We start from the raw sequence: 19,858 nt of genomic DNA on the forward strand, positions 1-19,858 counted from the left end.
CACATTTAAACCCAGACTCATGTTAATAGGTAACCAAGAACCATATCCCGGCCCCTATATCCACAACTCCTAAATAATCATATTCCAAAAGGAGAACACCAGGAGCGTTATTTTTTGGATAAAAAGATAAATGTACAAAATTTATTGAAAAAAAAAAAATCACTAAAAGATACACACATACAAAAGTACACCATTAACTGACATCCAGTACCATATCCATAACAATATCACTGAAGTTCACATTTACATATATAAATGAGGAAAGGAAGGTCTGCCACTTGTAAAAACCCCAGGACCACCAAGCCTATTAATTACACCCACCGTCAATAAATCTTAACAGTTCTATTTATTCCATAAGGATCAGGCTTGTGATAAGCCCAAGGTTATCGCTGGCCTATGGGAAATTCCTTAATACACCTCCATGAAAAGCCAAATGGCATAAAATCTAACATAGGGATAACACATAGCGAACCTCTCACCAGGTACTGGAGTCCCCTGAATTGGGTGCCACCCCGACGCGCGTTTCGCTGCAATACTACACGCTGCAGCCTTATTTGGTGTACTTTTGTATGTGTGTATCTTTTAGTGATTTTTTCAATAAATTTTGTACATTTATCTTTTTAACCAAAAAATAATGGTTCTTTTTGGTATGAATTTTTTCCCTATGACAACCTAGCATTTTAACAGGGGGGTCTAGACTTGTCATTTTGGCTGAATTTTGTAAATTACAGTGCCTTGCGAAAGTATTTGGCTCCCTGGAACTTTTCAACCTTTTCCCACATATCATGCTTCAAACATAAAGATACCAGATGTAAATTTTTGGTGAAGAATCAACAACAAGTGGAACACAATTGTGAAGTTGAACGAAATGCATTGTTATTTTAAATTTTTGTGGAAATTCAAAAACTGGAAAGTGGGGTGTGCAATATTAACATTTGGTATCTTTATGTTTGAAGCATGATATGTGGGAAAAGGTTGAAAAGTTCCAGGGAGCCAATACTTTTCGCAAGGCACTATATATATATATATATATATATATATATATATATATATATATATATATATATATATATATATATATATATATATATATATATATATATATATATATATATATATACACACTCACCGGCCACTTTATTAGGTACACCTGTCCAACTTCTTGTTAACACTTAATTTCTAATCAGCCAATCACATGGCGGCAACTCAGTGCATTTAGGCATGTAGACATGGTCAAGACAATCTCCTGCAGTTCAAACCGAGCATCAGTATGGGGAAGAAAGGTGATTTGAGCGCCTTTGAACGTGGCATGGTTGTTGGTGCCAGAAGGGCTGGTCTGAGTATTTCAGAAACTGCTGATCTACTGGGATTTTCACGCACAACCATCTCTAGGGTTTACAGAGAATGGTCCGAAAAAGAAAAAAAATCCAGGGAGCGGCAGTTCTGTGGGCAGAAATGCCTTGTTGATGCCAGAGGTCAGAGGAGAATGGGCAGACTGGTTCGAGCTGATAGAAAGGCAACAGTTACTCAAATCGCCACCCGTTACAACCAAGGTAGGCCTAAGAGCATCTCTGAACGCACAGTGCGTCGAACTTTGAGGCAGATGGGCTACAGCAGCAGAAGACCACACCGGGTACCACTCCTTTCAGCTAAGAACAGGAAACTGAGGCTACAATTTGTACAAGCTCATCGAAATTGGACAGTAGAAGATTGGAAAAACGTTGCTTGGTCTGATGAGTCTCGATTTCTGCTGCGACATTCGGATGGTAGGGTCAGAATTTGGCGTAAACAACATGAAAGCATGGATCCATCCTGCCTTGTATGGAGCATCTTTGGGATGTGCAGCCGACAAATCTGCGGCAACTGTGTGATGCCATCATGTCAATATGGACCAAAATCTCTGAGGAATGCTTCCAGCACCTTGTTGAATCTATGCCACGAAGAATTGAGGCAGTTCTGAAGGCAAAAGGGGGTCCAACCCGTTACTAGCATGGTGTACCTAATAAAGTGGCCGGTGAGTGTATATATATATATATTTTTTTTTTTTTCTTTTTTTTTTCAGTTGTTTCACACTTTTTTGTTGAGTATATAATGCCACATGTGTTAATTCATAGTTTTGATGCCTTCAGTGTGAATTTATAATTTTCATAGTCATGAAAATACAGAAAAATCCTTAAATGAGAAGGTGTGTCCAAACTTTTGGTCTGTACAGTGTAAATATATATATATATATATATATATATATATATATATATATATATATATTAATATTTCATTGACACTGCTGTTTGTGAGGATATACATAGCAAATTAGGAGTTTTGCCTTTTGTCTTTTTGGCTGTTTCTTGTGCTCTGGACTGTCATGGCCAATCTTTAAGACACTATGTGGGTGCCCTATTTTCTATGGCTATTTCCACCTTTAATACATCCAAAAGAGAAGAGTTTTCACTAGGGAAAGTCTAGGACCACATTATGTTTAACTTTTGGGCCTTATCCATTGCACACGAACGATATCTTATTTATCTGTGACTGCACCTTTACATGTAACTGCCTACTTGTATCATTATTAGCCAGCGTTCTATACTGTGTTATTTTTTTTGGGTCAAATTATTTTCCCTAGACTTATATCTGGGTATCTGTTGCCCACTATCTCATTTTGCAATACATATTAAAAATAATGCATAGCCAAAAATTAGCTTCTGCCAACATTCCCAAGGAGTCTTAGCCCATTCCTCACGGGCAATAGTTCCAGGTCACTAATATCACGAGAATGTCCAAGCATTTTACACAAGAAATCACTAACTTATACAAACAAAGAAAAGGATAAAAGGAATAGCAAAGGCATTGAATGTTCCTAGAGAACTAGGGGGCTGACATGTTGTGCAAGGGGGGCATCATACCGTGAGTAGGAGGCTGTTGGGTCCATCCTCCTGCTTGGGGGACTGTGGAAGACATCATACTTAAGGGAAGGGGTGAATGGGGCCATCAGTACGTTTTTTGGGGGGGAAGTCGTTGATCAAGATACAAGGGCTGAATAATTGGAACTGTATAATTAATAAACTTTATAAAAAGCAGTAAATTATATAGTTCTGATTAGCCGCTGCGGGTAAGAATACCCGTTACAATAAGCCCTATCATAACCTGCAAATTTTAAATTAAGCAATTAACTTAATTCAGCTAAATATCAATATGAACATATTTTATTAAAGTTCAGCATGTTGGTACAGCCTGCCACAGCGGTCTCACATGTAGCCCCTAGGAAAAATTAAGTGCACACCCCTGGTCAAGAGTATTATTCTTACCAATCAATCTAAAAATCTCTTGGAAAGAACAGCACTGAGTAAACATACTATATGACCCATGGACTATTGATCCAGGGAGCGTCCCCAGTATTGGCCAAATAAATCCAGAGTGTCTTGGTCTTTCCACTGTGTTAAAATAATTATCTTTTCTTGCCATTTCCCTGCTATTAATCTTTACCACAAAGAAAACTGTGCGTCATATACAGGTTGCTGATATATTAACACTTGGTCACGCAGTACATTTGTAGTCTACAACTTTACAATAGATCTCAGTACAACCTTACAAAGCACTTAAATGACATTTACAGTATGTCGTAATTTCCTTTATCCATAGCTTGAGTCTCATAATGGTGTAATTGAGAGAGGGTCCAGAAGAAGACCGAGAATGTTGATGCACCCTTGTGTCTTGATGTACAGGCCATCCACTGCACACCATAATTTGTATCACCGAAATACTGATCCAATCAGATTCCTCCTCCGAGCCTTCGTCGTGCTGTTGCTTACCGCCATTACGGGCAGGTGGAGGGCGAGCACCAAACATCACTAACCAAGCAGAATAGCTAGAGCCGTGTGACATTAGGTTCACAGGGTCATACTGCTAAATCACAACTAATGATTGTGGGTGTGAAATCCAACAGCTCAAAAATTCCATCTCTTCCCATAAACAAGAATGAAGAGTGCCATGAAGATGAGCGGGCAACTGCCCACCATTACCCCGACCTTTAAGGCTGGAGTCACACTTGCCGTATTAAAAAAAATAAATAAATAAAAAAAAAACGGTCTGATTTTGACGGCCGAGAATCACACATTTGTGTTCCCAAACAGTGATCTGTATGTAATCCGTTTGCAATGTGAGGATGCGATTTTCTCTTCTCTCATCTAGTAATAGTGTGACATCCGTATGCAATGCGATTTAAACATGAGCTTTTACATACAGCAGTTCGCTCTACGTAAAAGCTCATGTTAAAAATCGCATTGTGAAACAAAACTGTAGACTTCATTTTAATAAAAAATGATCTTGAGATATATATATATATATATATATATATATATATATATATATATATATATATATATATACATATACATATACATATACATACACACACACATATATACATACAGGGGTTGGACAAAATAATGGAAACACCTAACGTTTTGGCATCATAATCTTCGAACATGTTATGAGCATGCAAACCGTGACATATGATAATGTTTTGTAGTTGATTATTTGTGTTATGTGATATGTGTATGTAAATTTACTGTTTGTTTTGCATAATTGTAAGAACATTGATGAGAACCTGATACCAATGGCAGACCTCTCGGATTTTCAAAGAGGCCAAATTGTTGGTGCTCGTATGGCAGGCGCTAGTGTAACAGAAAGTGCCCGAATGCTTGGCGTGTCAAGAGGTACTGTCTCCAAAGTAATGACTGCGTTTGAAAGAGAAGGAAAAACGTCCGCAGCAAACCACAGGTCCAGCCGAAAGTCAAAGTTGACTGAGAGAGACCGTCGGACTCTAAAACGAATTGTGAGAGGATCGCAAGACCACGGCTCCGAAAATCACTGCTGAGCTCAATTAACACCTACAGAACCCAGTTTCCACGAAAACTGTTAGTCGGGAGCTGCACAAATCTCGATTCCACGGAAGAGCTGCAATTAGAAAACCGCTGCTCTCCATGACAAGTGTTTCCAAGCGTTTAGAGTGGTGTAGAAACCTCCAGAGTGCCCTCGAGCAGTGGAAACATGTGATATTCTCAGACGAATCATCGTTTACCCTATTTCCGACCTACGGCCGAGTGTACGTTTGGAGACAGCCGAAAGAAGCATTACATCCAGACTGCCTTCTCCCAACCGTAAAACGTGGCGGAGGGGAACGCCATCTTTCAGAATGATAATGCACCAATTCATACAGCTAGAATCGTTAAAGCATGGCATGAGGAACATTCTAATGAAGTTGAGCATCTCATTTGGCCCCCACAATCCCCAGACCTCCTCATTATTGAGCATTTATGGTCGATTTTAGAGATTCAAGTTAGACTGGAGGGTGTTTTAACTGCAGAATGGGCTAAAATTCCTTTGGAAACAATTCACACCTTGATGAATCCATACCTCGGAGAATTGAGGCAGTAATGGTTGCAAAAGGTGGACCTACACCATATTAAACTAACTTTTGTTGATGTTTCCAGGTGTTTCCATTATTGTGTCCAATGTACGTACGTACGTACGTACGTACGTATGTATATCTCATAGAGAGATAGACAGAAGAATAGCCGATAATTGATTTGTCGGCTTCTGTGAAATAAGCCAGTGACTGAGGGCAGAAATTAATAGCCTAGAGAGGGACCATGGTTATTGCCCCCCCTGGCTAAAAACATCTGGCCCCAGCCAACGCAGAAAAGGCGCATGTAAGATGAGTCAATTCTGGCACTTAGCCTCTCTATTCCCATTGCCCTGTAGTGGTGGAATATGGGGTAATAAGGGGTTAATGTCACCTTTGTATTGTAAGGTGTTGGGAGCTGCCCCATAGATTAACATTGGTCCGAGTGCTATGCGATTTTTTTCTCGCATAGCACTCGTCCGTATTCCTCTCTAGTGTGACTCCGGCCTATTAATTGGCCCTCCAAGACAAAAATGTGGATAAGAGCCCCAATTTTGTGCAAATATCCAGCCGTTACTCACATGTCAAGACTAGAGATAAGCAAATATTTCAATATTCGATTCGGATTACAATGGCCGTATTTGCAATATTCACTGAACATTGACTATAATGGTGTTCGGCTATGGGAGTACAGATCAATGAATATGTTCGTAAATGATCGTCAAACATAAATTCGGCACAAATATGGCAAATCCGGATTCGCAATAGTTTGTCAAACATATTCACTCATCTCTAGTCAAGACACAGGACCCACTTTATCAAGACCGGGGTTTTTCACGCCTGTGTTGATGAGGAGACATGCTGGAGACAGATGCTACTAATTCATTACGAGGGTCACACAAGTGGCATAGACCTCTGTGTGCACCTCGCCACAAATCCTGCTCCTGCTGAAGTCAAATTTGTGGTGTAGTGATCGCCTTCGCTCGTCAGGAATTTAATGAGTGACGGTTGCCACACCCTGTTCTGCCCATTTTGGCGGAGCTGGGAAAAACTGAATTAAAGACGCCAGAAGTGACAAAATTTGAGAGCAGCTCTGAGTTGCGCTTATAGTTTGTGACTAAAGTTTGAGACTTTTGAAAGCATTATAAATGGTGCTGACTCCTTAGTCTACAAAATACTCTAATGTGTATTATCAAAAAAGAAATTATATTCTGAAAAATCCAATTATGTAGGTGCCTGACCGGCCTAAACAGTGTCAAAGAGCTTTACATTATACAGTCCTGGGGTGCAGATATTCCCTTAGATATGGCTGTGTGTGCAGCTAAATCTGTAGTGTATAGTACATACCACATTAATGTCAGCGTGTATCAGCCTCAACTCTTCTACGTGGGCCATTTTCTCCTGAAGTAGAAGATCCATTTCTTGCTTATACTCCTTCAAGTGTCTCTCCTCCGACTCCAAAGACTCAAATTCTGCTTTCAGGCGAGCCTTTATCTTCTCCATCTGAAGAGTCTTGTTCCTAGAAAGATCAAGATTGCAAATATTCTAATAAACATCAAGTCTCAAAATAAGGCCGGCGTCACACTCAGCGTATGAAAATACGGTCCGTTTTTTACGGCCGTAATACGCAGAAATGTTCCCAAAATAGTGATCCGTATGTCATCCGTAGGCAGGGTGTAGCAGCGTATTTTGCGCATGTCATCCTCCATATGTAATCCGTATGGCATCCATACTGCGAGATTTTCTCGCAGGCTTGCAAAACCGACATACAATGGATCCATGGGCTCAAATATTCGTTAAAACATATATACAGTCAAAACTTGGTGAATGAGTGGAATGCAGGGGAATGTCCTGTAGTTACCTCGAGTCGCAGTGATGCGCCCTCTGCTGGATGAACTCATATGAACTCGAGCCTGGGAAAATATTCTGAAAAGTTCCCAGGTTCGAGTTCATATGAGTTCATCCAGCAGAGGGCGCATCACCGCGACTTGAGGTAACTACAGGACATTCCCCTGCACTCCATTCACTCACCAAGTTTTACAGACAGGAGCACACTGCATTAGCAGAGCTCCTGGGTGTAAAAGGATTTAACCCCTTCAGATGGATTTACAGCGTGGGACAAGACTGAACGACGGAAGGTATGGGATATTGTAGTTTGTTTTGTTTAACTTTATTTCAGGTGACAAGGGTCTTCAGGTGGATTAAGAGTATAATAAAATATTAAAACAACATGTGTCTTTATTTCATTAAAATACTTTTTAATAATGTGTGTGTTTTATTAACCATTTCATACTATTGGATTAATAATGGATAGGTGTCATAATTGACGCCTCTCCATTATTAACCTAGCTTAATGTCACCTTACAATAGCAAGGTGACATTAACACTTTATTACCCCATATCCCACCTCTACATGGGAGTGGGAAGAGAGAGGCTAAGTGTCAGAATAGGCGCATCTTACAGATGTGCCTTTTCTGGGGTGGCTGGGGGCAGATGTTTTTAGCCAGGGGGGCCAATAACCATGGTCCCTCTCTAGGCTATTAATATCTGCCCTCAGTCACTGGCTTTCCCACTCTGGCGGAGAAAATTGCGCGGGAGCCCACGCCAGTTTTTTCCGCGATTTAACCCTTTAATTTAATAGCTAGAGCCCCCAAATTTGACACCAAGACACTTCTTACATTAGTAAAGAGGAATATGTAATAAAAGAAGGGATATGAGACGGTTCACTGTATGTAAACCATGTCTCATATCCTGTCGGGTTTGTGAAGGAGATAGGAAGAGCCGGCAATTGAATTACCGGCTTTTCTGCTATCTAGCGCTGAATAAAATATGTGTCTCACTGACACATATATATATATATATATATATATATATATATATATATATATATATATACCTATTCTATGTGTACACATTTATTCTACCCATTCTGTTCTATTCTGTCAGTGTGATTTTACTGTACACCGCACTGAATTGCCGGCTTTTCTAGAGAACACCACTGCGTATTTCTCGCAAGTCACACGCATGGTCCGTGTGTAATCTGTAGTTTTCTTGCCCCCATAGACTTTCATTGGTGTATTTTTTGCGCAATACGCTGACAAACGCAGCATTTTCTACAGCCGTACAAGACAGTATAATACGGATCCGTAAAATACGGCAGATAGCAGCTGGGCCATAGAGAATCATTGTACCATATGCAAGTATCCAGTGTGACGCCGGCTTAAGGATCATAGTAAAGATCAGTGGTAACAAAGAGGAAGCTGTAGCCTTGGATGAGCCCCTACACTGTGCCGACACCTGCAATTAGACTAGTTCAGAGTGTGGCGCACTTACAGCCCTGCGGCCGGGCACCTTCGTCATGCTATTAACCTGCAGATTAACTACGTTATCGGACCTGACAGGTTCTCTGTAAAGTCTACAGCAAAAGATGATATCTATTCCAAAAAAGCAAAATACCCACTCACTGGCTCAGACTACGAGCCCTGGCAGCACTTAATGGGCCTCTGTCAGCACAGAATGACTGTTCAAACCAAGAACATGCGCTTGGTGCACCCTTCGTGGGGCAACACATTTAAATACACTTTGCCACCTGCTTGTTCTCCCTTTATCTCCACCCGCCACACTTTGAATTGAAGGTTCTGGCTTTACGGAGCAAGAGAAGGGTGAAGACAGATGAAAAACAAGCAAATGAGAAGGCACACTTTAATGTTTGGCCACACATTGTCCCAGTGGCGGACACCGACAGAAAAGGCTCCTGTGCAAGAACACAATATATGGGCCCTTTGCAGCCCAAGAGCTCCTAAAAATGCAAAATTGCACATGCTTTAGAGGTAGAAATGGGCCCCCTTTCCGCTTGGGCCCCTGTGCGATCACACAGGTTGCACCAATGATATGTCCGCCCCTGCATTGTCCCTTTAAATTGTAACTGCACTTGCAAGTGACTTATCAGAATAAGTTGTCAAGTGCAAGTACATGAGTAATAATATTATTTTTGGCCATTATAAGCAGAGCTGTGGAGTCAGTAAAGGTACCGTCACATTAAGCGACGCTGCAGCGATAGCGACAGCGATGCCGATCGCTGCAGCGTCGCTGTGTGGTCGCTGGAGAGCTGTCACACAGACCGCTCTCCAGCGACCAACGATGCCGAGGTCCCCGGGTAACCAGGGTAAGCATCGGGTTGCTAAGCGCAGGGCCGCGCTTAGTAACCCGATGTTTACCCTGGTTACCAGCGTAAAAGTTAAAAAAACAAACAGCACATACTCACCAGCGCGTCCCCCAGCCTCTGCTTCCTGACACTGACTGAGCTCCGGCCCTAACAGCACAGCGGTGACGTCACCGCTGTGCTTTCACTTTCAGTTTAGGGCCGGCGCTCAGTCAGTGTCAGGAAGCAGAGGCTGGGGGACGCGCTGGTGAGTATGTGCTGTTTGTTTTTTTAACTTTTACGCTGGTAACCAGGGTAAACATCGGGTTACTAAGCGCGGCCCTGTGCTTAGTAACCCGATGTTTACCCTGGTTACCAGTGTAAAATATCGCTGGTATCCTTGCTTTTGCTGTCAAACACGGCGATACACGGCGACCTAGCGACCAAATAAAGTGCAGACCTTCTAGCAGCGACCAGCAATTTCACAGCGGGATCCAGATCGCTGCTGCGTGTCAAATACAGCGATATCGCCATCCAGGTCGCTGCAACGTCACGGATCGCTGGCGATATCGCCTAGTGTGACGGTACCTTAAGGCTACTTTCACACTTCCGTCTTTTTGCCTCCGTCGCAATCCGTTATGGCAAAAAAACGGATCCTGCAAATGTGCCCACAGGATCCGGTTTTTTGCCATACACTTTAATGGATGACGGATTGCGACGGATGGCCACAAGTCGCATCTGTCGTACGACGGATGCATCGTGTTTTAGCGGTCCGTCGTGACAAAAAAAACGTTCAATGTAACTTTTTTGTCCGTCGGACCCGCCATTTCCGACCGCGCATGCGTGGCCGGAACTCCGCCCCCTCCTCCCCGCTCATCACAATGGGCAGCGGATGCGTTGTAAAACTGTATTCGCTGCCCACGTTGTGCTAAATTTAGCACAACGTCCGTCGGTACGTCGGGCCGACGGTTTGCGAAGGCCCCGTACCGACGGAAGTGTGAAAGTAGCCTAAGCCAAACATCTAACTCCGACTCCTCAATTTCCCTGACTTTTGACTCCAACTCCAACCCCACAGCACTGGTCACTACTGAGCATGTACATAAAGTGCAGCACAGATTCATCTCATCTACGACTCCACAGCACTGATCACTACTGAGCATGTACATAAAGTGCAGCACAGATTCATCTCAACTAGGGTTGAGCGACTTTTGCTTTTTTAGGATCGAGTTGGGTTTTGTGAAACCCGACCTTATCGAAAGTCGGATTGCGTGAAATCGGCCGATTCTACTGTAAAGTCGGCTTCCGGACTGGAACACGAAACCCAATGCAAGTCAATGTGGATTGTGGACGGACTCACTCTCTCTCTCTCTCTCAAAAAATGGCGGGGAAGGCGTCATACAAAACGCGACTTTGGCGCCAAGATCGCCGACCACGTGGCCGATCCCACGCTGGAGTCGGGTCGGGTTTCACGAAACCCGACTTTGCTAAAAGTCGGCGACTTTTGAAAATGAACGATCCGTTTCGCTCAACCCTAATCTCAACTATACTTCACAGCCTTGGTCGCTACTGTGCATGTACATAAAGTGCAGCACAGATTCATCTCAACTATAAGACCAGATCCTTAGATAAGCAAAATAACAGATATTTATAGAACATTTCATAACTTTCCCAAATTCTTATGAAAACATTTACAGCACATCCTGCATTGTACTACTGTTTATATATTCTAAGAGTCAGAGTTGGTCCATTTTATACAGACTCCGACTCCACCAAAATGGACACCGACTCCACAGTCCTGATTATAAGGCTTGTATTCTACATTTCTAACATTTTTTCCCTCTACACTAGTAGCCTCAGCAATGTATCTCTATGGAATCAGTATTTTTTTTTTCTCTCTTCTACCCTCCCTCCCTCTCGCATCTCTCCTGTTGAAGGCAGCAGATTTAATATGGACTCTCACTGCAGATTGACTTATGGACAGATTTGATCAGTTTCACAGTGAATGATCAGTGTCAGAGTCAAAAACTGACTATGAAGTGGGGAAAAGAGAATATTTCTTAAATCATATTACAAAGTTTTTTATGCTTATTTAACTACAGAAAAACTGTAGTTACTATTTAAACAAATTGTTATGTGTATGGTAAGATCGGACCCATTATGGCATAGATCAGTCAAACATATCGGTACCATTAGAAAGCTTAGTTTAACCCATAATTATCAATTTTCATCTTGAAAGCCCCTAAATTAATTTGTGCAACCGTAAGCATTCACAAACACCAGTATGTAAAACAATGAAGAGGAGACCTGGGCAAAGTGTGGGCCATATCCAGCCCTTTGGCTGCTGGACAGACAAAGTGATGGACACAGCACACTGCCGCCCTCCAGCATCAACATTCTTGAATGTAGATACCGTTGAATACAATGGTGGAACGGGGACCCATCAGCCCCCTGTGCCACCAATCAGCCTGTCTGAGTCTCCGCGTAGCGATGACATCACTAGACGGAGCTTGCTGCGCAGAGTCTAAGTCCACACTCTGCAGAGGCCAGAGCAGCCCATCAGGGGAAAACGGCTAGGCGAATAGTTTGATTTTTTTTTTTTTTTATTAATATAAAAGGCAGAAAAATATATTGTTTTTGCATTGTACCTTGGGAAAATTACTTTTCCACCCCTGACGGACAGCATGAATGTTATTTTGTCAATTAACAAACCTGATACTTGCATCAGATTCATGACACAACGCTAAAGTAATTTTCGGCCATGGGGTTACTGTTGGGCACGAATGTCAGAACGTGTACCGAATATCAATAATATAACCGTGCAGGGGAGTAACTACAACAGGTGCAGGGGCTGCAATCACACCCGGGCCCTGGAGTCTAGGGGGCCCTAAAAGTCCCTTTGGCCTATAGAAAAAGACTAGTGCTATTAAAGATTTAAAATATTTGGGGGCCCCGTTGGAGCTTTCGCATCGGGGTCCATGAGTTTTAAGTTACGCGACTGTAACCGTGCATACAGCTGTGCAAACATGCCTGCCCCAAGAATAGGCCACACATAGCGTACAGAATGGATATAGGAGCTCTAAATATAGTGCGGAGTTCAGAAGCTAGACGGCCCGCCAAAGAGGAATGTCATTCCTTGTAGAGGTATTAAATCCAGGGCACTTTAGCATATCAGTGAGAGCCTGCCACCAGAAAAAAGCTATTAACCTGCAGATGTGGGATTAATCTGCAGTTTATAATGTTAGTAACCTGCCTGGGGTCCGCACTTAGCCGAACGCTGCGGGGAGAAAATTAACTTTATTATCCCCTGCAGAGTTGTGGTTTCGGTCACCGCTCTGAGTATAAGGAGCAGCGGCTGTAACCGCCCCCCGACACTGACTGACAGCCAGCCCCCATGGAGAAGGAGTGTCAGTCAGTGCCGATGGGTTGTCCGGCCAGCCGGGAGACCCCTATGCCTGTCATCACAATCCTACTGTAAACGACTGCTATGTATAGCATAGGCGATCGGACTATTAAATACGGTAAAAAAAAAAAAGTTGTGGAATTATACTTTTTGTGCAATCTCATCGCACTTGGAACTTTTTCCCATTTGCCAGTACAATATGTGGCAGAATAAATGAGGTCATTCAAAAGTACAACTCGTCCTGCAAGAAAAACAAGCCTTCATATGGCCATAGGGCTGGAAAACTAAAAATGATCAGTACAGAGTACGGTGTACCTACACTTTTAGACCTTAGTGGCTCCCTTTGCACACGTCACTTTAAATACTTGTCTTTTATTGTTTTTATTTTGTATATCCGCTTGTTTTCTTTATTGCTGCCACAATTCCAGACATGTCTTCACCCAAGTTTTTTTTAACTTTCATAAGTTCATCTTTATTATTGACCATTTTTCTGGTTTCTTCATTGGTTTTATATTTTTAGTAAAATGCATGCAATTCATATAAATCTCATGGCCGCTGTGCTGTCAATTCCCCTTGAGGTAGATACGAGTTTTAATTGTGGGTTATGAAAGGCTTGAAAGACAAGAGGGAAATACTGCATTTTTTTTCCCGCTGCGTTTTTGTGCAGAAAATTTGCTGCATTTTTTGGGTGCAATTGTTCTCTATAAGCTTTTATTTATGGACAGCCTGAAAAAACAAACAAACAAAAAAAAACAGTTGCGTATTTTCAGTGTAGTATCAAAGCGTTTGTGTACTAAAAATAAAAGCATTAAAAGCGCTGCAACAAAACTGCAGAGAAAATGCATCAGATAAAAAGGAAAAACAGCACAAAAATGCATTAAAAAAAAGTTCACATTGGGCGTTTTTGCTGCTTTTTTTTCCTGCAGCAAAACCGGTGTGCTCGACAGGAAAGATTCTGTCGCAAAAACGCAGGTCTTGCTGTGTTTTTTTCATACTTTTTTTCCATTCTATTCAATGGGTAAAAAAAGCTGAAATAAGCGATATGCTGTATGTCCAAAAAACCATGCAAAGCACAAAATACTGATGACAACAAAATCGCATAGGCTTTGCTTGTACTGTAAAAAGCAGCTGAAAATTAGCATAAAAAAAAAAGCAACAAAAACGCCCAGTGTGAACATAGCCTAAGATTGCTTTTGTGTATTTTGGGGTGCACCCCCGCAGAAAACATGTGGATAAAACACAGCACAAAAAAAAAAAAATCCACATAAATATCATCAAAAAAATAAAAAAAGTTCTATAAGACTAAAATAAAAACCACAATAAAATAACGCAAATAGCCTACATTACCTAATTAGGGCAGAAAATCTGCAGCTTCCAAAAATGCACCATATACTCATCATGGGACCTAAAAAGTCAAGAAAACATGTTGCCTAAGGAATTACCATATGTTACTAACTGGAGAATCTATGGGACACATGACCAAGTCTCAATCACCATAACACGTCTGGCTCTAGTTTAGTCCGGTCCCTTGCAGATGAGCCACTGAATGCAGGCTGCTTATAACAGTCTATACAACAGTCTATACTGTGCATCCCATTCACAGACTATGGACTGACGTAGGCAGCAGCCTGTAGAGCGCTGATGTATTAGAAGGGAAGCCGCGTTTGAAGTCGCCTGCAGCCCTGTATATTATTTTAAGATCTTTCGACAGCTATGAAGAACCAATACACAATGACCTATTTTACATCCCTTCGAATCTTGTATCTTGGTCATACATTCCATTATTATTGTACTCAGTTGTGAAGTGCAAAGAAAAGCCGCAGTTTTCCCATTAGAAACTCTTTAGCCCCAATTCTTAAAGACTGGTGTTTTGTTTGCCATTCTTAATGAAAGATAAGTTCCACAATTGGATGGGTTAAAAAAAAAAAAAAAATGTTCCTGTGCTGAGATAAGACAATCTTATACATGTGCCCTACTATGTATTGTGACTTGCTCCAGTGGCTGCTAAGCTTAATATCACTGGCTAGATTTATGATGAGCTCACATGACTAGTGATGCGGCAAAAACACTCACTCCTGTGATAAAACAGGCAGAGAAATGGGTTACCTCAGACAGCAGCAGCTGGGAGCCCCTGCTGTTCTGTCTGTATACTCACTTATCACAAGTGACTTATGTATGTGCCATGAACTGGAGCATCTCTGCATGGTTGGACACAGCGATTACACAGTACATAGCAGGGGCACAGTCATAAGATTAGCTCAGCACAGGAACTTTTTTATTCAACACATCCAATGGTGAAAAGTAGAATTATTCCAAGATATATTAATTAAAATGCACTTTGATCATGGGACAACCTCTTTAATGAATTTGGTGCATCTTTCAGCTGCCGTGCGCCACTAAATTACGTTCCAGTTGTAGACTGGAATACATTTCTGTCTTACTGTACACCATTTTTTTTTTTGCTTAAATGACTATGAATTTGTCAGCTATGCTGCTTTTGGCTAAGATATTCACATTTAATGCCTTTGGAGTGCACTTTATGAAATTTCTACTTGCAGTCCAATTGGGTGTTTCTTCAGATTCTTGTCTGGGGGCATGGCTTTCAGCCCTCCCACACACCGCTAATCACAAGTCCCCATTGCCAGTGAATGCTGGACTACAAGATCAGCTGGTGAGCTGCAATCAGCAGAGCCTGGGAGGGGGAAATGAAATGATAAGCCCCTGGAAAAATACTCTTAAAGTAATGCCCAGTTGGACTGCAAGCAGAGATTTCACATAATGCGCTCCAAAAATCAACAAACGTGAATATCTTTATGAAAGAGTGACGCAGTACAAAATAAAAAAAATAAAATAAAATGGAAGAATAAGGGAAGCTTTGGGATTTTTACAAGGTACTTAATTCAATTTTTGAGCAAGAGACAGGTTCTCTTAAAGTCGGAGGTGCCAATCAGCCACTTTCAGTTTCGCGACTATTCACTGTGTAGTGACTATTTCTGACTACATCAGCTTTACATGGGTCATCGATACCTTAAGCCTAGAAAACCTCTTTGAAAGAAATTCTCATCACAGCCATTTCCCTTTATGTCCAATAGATGCGGATCCCATCTATTTAAAGAACGCAGCTTGCGCCATTCTCCCCCTTTACTTCTATGGCAGTTCTGAAAAAAGCAGAGCGCTCTTACTCAATTATTTTCATTAGGGATCAGTCGCGCCGTATAAATTGGAACGCAGTGCGCGGACCGGCCGGCAGCTCTCCCCACCCGAATGTAGCAGCTTTGTGTATTCCTGTGCAACTGTCAGACTCTGGTAGGTAGGACCGCCGGCCAGTCCGAGCATTGCGATCCCATCTCGCTGATTAATACAGTCATCCGACTGCGCCATATTAGAGATGAAAGGAGAAAGCCACCCATGTGCTACTATCTCTCCATTAGCAATTGTGCAAGACAGGGGCCCATTTCTTGAGCTGGTGGGAAACAAATTTATCAAAAAGATTGCCATCAACAATAGATTCTGCCATTTTATAACCAATTCTCAATGTATTTAAAAAAAAAAAAAAAAAAACACAACAGAAAAATTCACTTTGGTCTTACAGACGGTTTCATATGCAGAACACAGACTGCCACAAACGGCGCATTGTATCCCACGGTCAGCACCTTGGTGGAGAATCAATGGAAGCAATTCTGGCAGGAGAGCCTTGCCAGCCAGTGTGGTGTGTGTTTGTAGTGGAAAAACCGTAGCAATTACATTTTCCACCTAATTATTAGCACAACTTAGCTGACAAATCACATTATTCAGGAACTGCTGTGCACAATGCTTTGCCATGTTAGCCGTCCTATCCACATTTGGTAAATACAAGGTCATCTCAATGCGCTGAAACAATATAAAGAGAAGTCCGGGATACACAAACAAGCTAAATATGTTCTATCAAAATGAATATACATAAGGAAAAACTAAAAGGAGGATACAGAGGAACAACACTTCAGGGGGACTGTAGCATGGCCATGGTAATGGGGAAGTGAATACTAATCAGTGACAGCAGATGCATTTAGTGCCCTCTTCCATTGTCCACAGATTCACTGACTCTATAGGAAAGGCTCCCAGCTATTGTACATGGACAACAGACAATTAAAGGCCAATGAAAGGAGTGAGAGTCCCCTGACCGGCTCCATTGTGACATCGGTGAATATACTCCCCCACTGCTCTAAACTAGAATTAACCCCTTGACTTGAAGTGACTTTATGGAGTGTCATACACATCAATGTATATTTATTCTATAGATTGCATAATGGTCAGTTAGCTACAATAAGGCCTAAATATCCAATTTCACTACTAATATCAATCACAATCAATTGACTACTTTTGAAAATATTGAAGCACTTGTTCGTCCACTAGTGATGGGATAAGGTGTTATCTGAGCATGCTTGTCCTAACTGACTTCGGCATGCTAAAAAAATGTTAGAGTGCCCGCGATGGCAAGTCTCCCGGCTGTTCAACAGCTACAACACATGCAGTGATTGCCTCCATGTCTCCCGGCTATCGAACAGAAGCGAGACATGCAGCGGCGGGGGTGTAGAATATATTTTTTTTAAGGACACTCGGTTAGCACATGAGCATGCTCAGATAACACCTAATCCGAGCACATTCGCTCATCACTATCAGGCACACACTCAGAGTGCATAGGGACGTATTCATAATTTGTCAACTTTTTTAATGTGATGGTATTCATTACAGTTTTTAATTCCGAATTCTTTAAAATGGGACATGCAGGTTCATGAATGAAATAAAAAAAAACAACTAAATATTTTTTTATTTTTATCTTTGACCTTTCTTGAGCACAAAATGTTAGACGATGCGGTAAAATGTTGGAAGCAATTCTAACATTTGCACCATACAAAAACTACTTCCAGATGAAGGAAGAGTTAGACAGTTGTGTGACTCAGACAAGGATCACAACGCAATGCTCGGACTGGCCGGCAGCTCTCCTGAGCCAAGCGTGACAACTACATGTGTGTCTAGGCAGCGGTCACGCTCAGGTCGGAAGAGCCACCGGCCAGTCCGAGCATTGCGTTGTGATCCTCGTCCGACGGCTGTTTGGTTATGGAGGAGGGGTTGGAACTGGGGTGTATTCGCCCAAAACGTCTGCACGGTTGCAAATAATTAATATACCACAAAACATCTGGATGACAAAATTAATGTCAAAATAGGAGCAACTGAAGAAGAAGAATTTGGTACAAAGCAAAGACCCAAAAAAACTGCCTGAAAACAAAAAAGGTAGAAAACATAGAGACAAATGCAACAAGGAACTGGCCCACAATAGATACAACACTGAGGCTTTCATTGAAGTTTCTTCATCTCCATTTTCCCATAATATGGAAACGGATTGTCAGTAATAGCATAAAAGAGTCTGACCTGTAATGTCAGCGGCAATCACACAGACGGGGCAGAAGGGCGGCCTGACTACCACACAGGAAATCCTTATTATCCCCATAGTGGGGTCTAATGAGCCGGCCATCACTTATTCCATAAGATCAGAGAATGAATGGCCGTCAGATAAAATATTACTACTCAGATCAATCAATGATGATTAATGACTCTGGTTACTGTCGCTAGTTATGTGACCATCTTTTCTAGGCTGCATAAATCATGAGATTGAATGAAGAAATGGAGATTATATATATATATATATATATATATATATATATATATATATATATATATATATACATATGGTAAACAATCCCAAAATGACTATGATCTGCCCACTTCACAAGAATCAGATGACATAAGAATGGTGCTTGAGTAGGACAGTGGTGTACTGCCCGTACATACTGGCCCCCAGGGCTCATCGCTACCTGCCGACATCAGCTGCTGCAGGGGGAACAATGCTCCCCGCGTCCTCACCTGATCTCCTTGATGCTCTCCAGCTTGCACATGATCTCCTGCTCGTCGCCCATACTCGGCGCTCTACACTGCAGCTGACCACTGAAACGTACGGGCAAATCCAGCAAAACAATACAATGGGTACAAATGTAAGCACAGGCTGAGACCCAGAAAAGTGACGCTCCCTGGTGCTGCCGGGAAATATAGTCCGTCCCAAGGTGTCACTGCTGCCCGTGGAGGATGCAAAGACTACATCTCCCAGAAGACACCGCGCGCCCCCTCTCCCTTCACTTCCTGCTGCCTCCCAGCGCTGTGCAGAGCATCCCAGTGTTCATCAATTTGCTGGAGCTAATGATGTGAAGGGGCTGACAGCAGAGGAAGGCGGCGGAGCGGCAGATATTAGCCTCCCTAATGAGAGTGTGTGGCGCCGCCGGAGGAGACCGCTAATGTCCTCGTCCATGCCTCACTGCGCTCGCCATTCATCAAGGGCTTATTAGTGTGAGGGAAGGAATGGAGGGGCTCCGGCTGTCAGTGCAGTGAAGGGTCTTATTGATGGCACTCAATCATTTGTGAAGGCCAGAGCCATGTAATACATAGAGGAGAACCGATGTCCTGCACTCTATAAAATGGCAGAAAATGTATCAAAGTTGTGAAGTAACTGGCCTCATATAACATCACTGTGCACTATAGTGCCTCATATAACATCACTGTGCACTATAAGGCCTCATATAACATCACTGTGCACTATAGGGCCTCATATAACATCACTGCACTATAGGGCCTCATATAACATCACTGCACTATAGGGCCTCATATAACATCACTGTGCACTATAGGGCCTCATATAACATCACTGCACTATAGAGCCTCATATAACATCACTGCACTATAGGGCCTCATATAACATCACTGCACTATAGGGCCTCATATAACATCACTGTGCACTATAGGGCCTCATATAACATCACTGTGCACTATAGGGCCTCATATAACATCACTGCACTATAGGGCCTCATATAACATCACTGCACTATAG

General features: G+C 42.2%; 1 protein-coding gene across 1 annotated transcript in view; it reads right to left on the bottom strand.

Annotated features, from left to right (window-relative positions):
• Window positions 1-19,153, bottom strand: part of ZC4H2 (zinc finger C4H2-type containing) — a 36,425-nt gene extending 17,272 nt beyond the window's left edge. The window contains exons 1-2 of the mRNA XM_077285077.1: window positions 18,844-19,153; window positions 6,749-6,920 (exon numbers count right to left, since the gene is read on the bottom strand). Of these exons, the coding sequence (XP_077141192.1) occupies window positions 6,749-6,920; window positions 18,844-18,896 (225 nt within the window). The 5' untranslated portion in view covers window positions 18,897-19,153. The remainder of the gene's footprint in view (window positions 1-6,748; window positions 6,921-18,843) is intronic.
• Between the last annotated feature and the right edge of the window lie 705 nt (window positions 19,154-19,858).

Source organism: Ranitomeya variabilis, chromosome 2 (assembly GCF_051348905.1).
Source record: "Ranitomeya variabilis isolate aRanVar5 chromosome 2, aRanVar5.hap1, whole genome shotgun sequence".
In the NCBI taxonomy this organism is placed as follows: Eukaryota; Metazoa; Chordata; class Amphibia; order Anura; family Dendrobatidae; genus Ranitomeya; species Ranitomeya variabilis.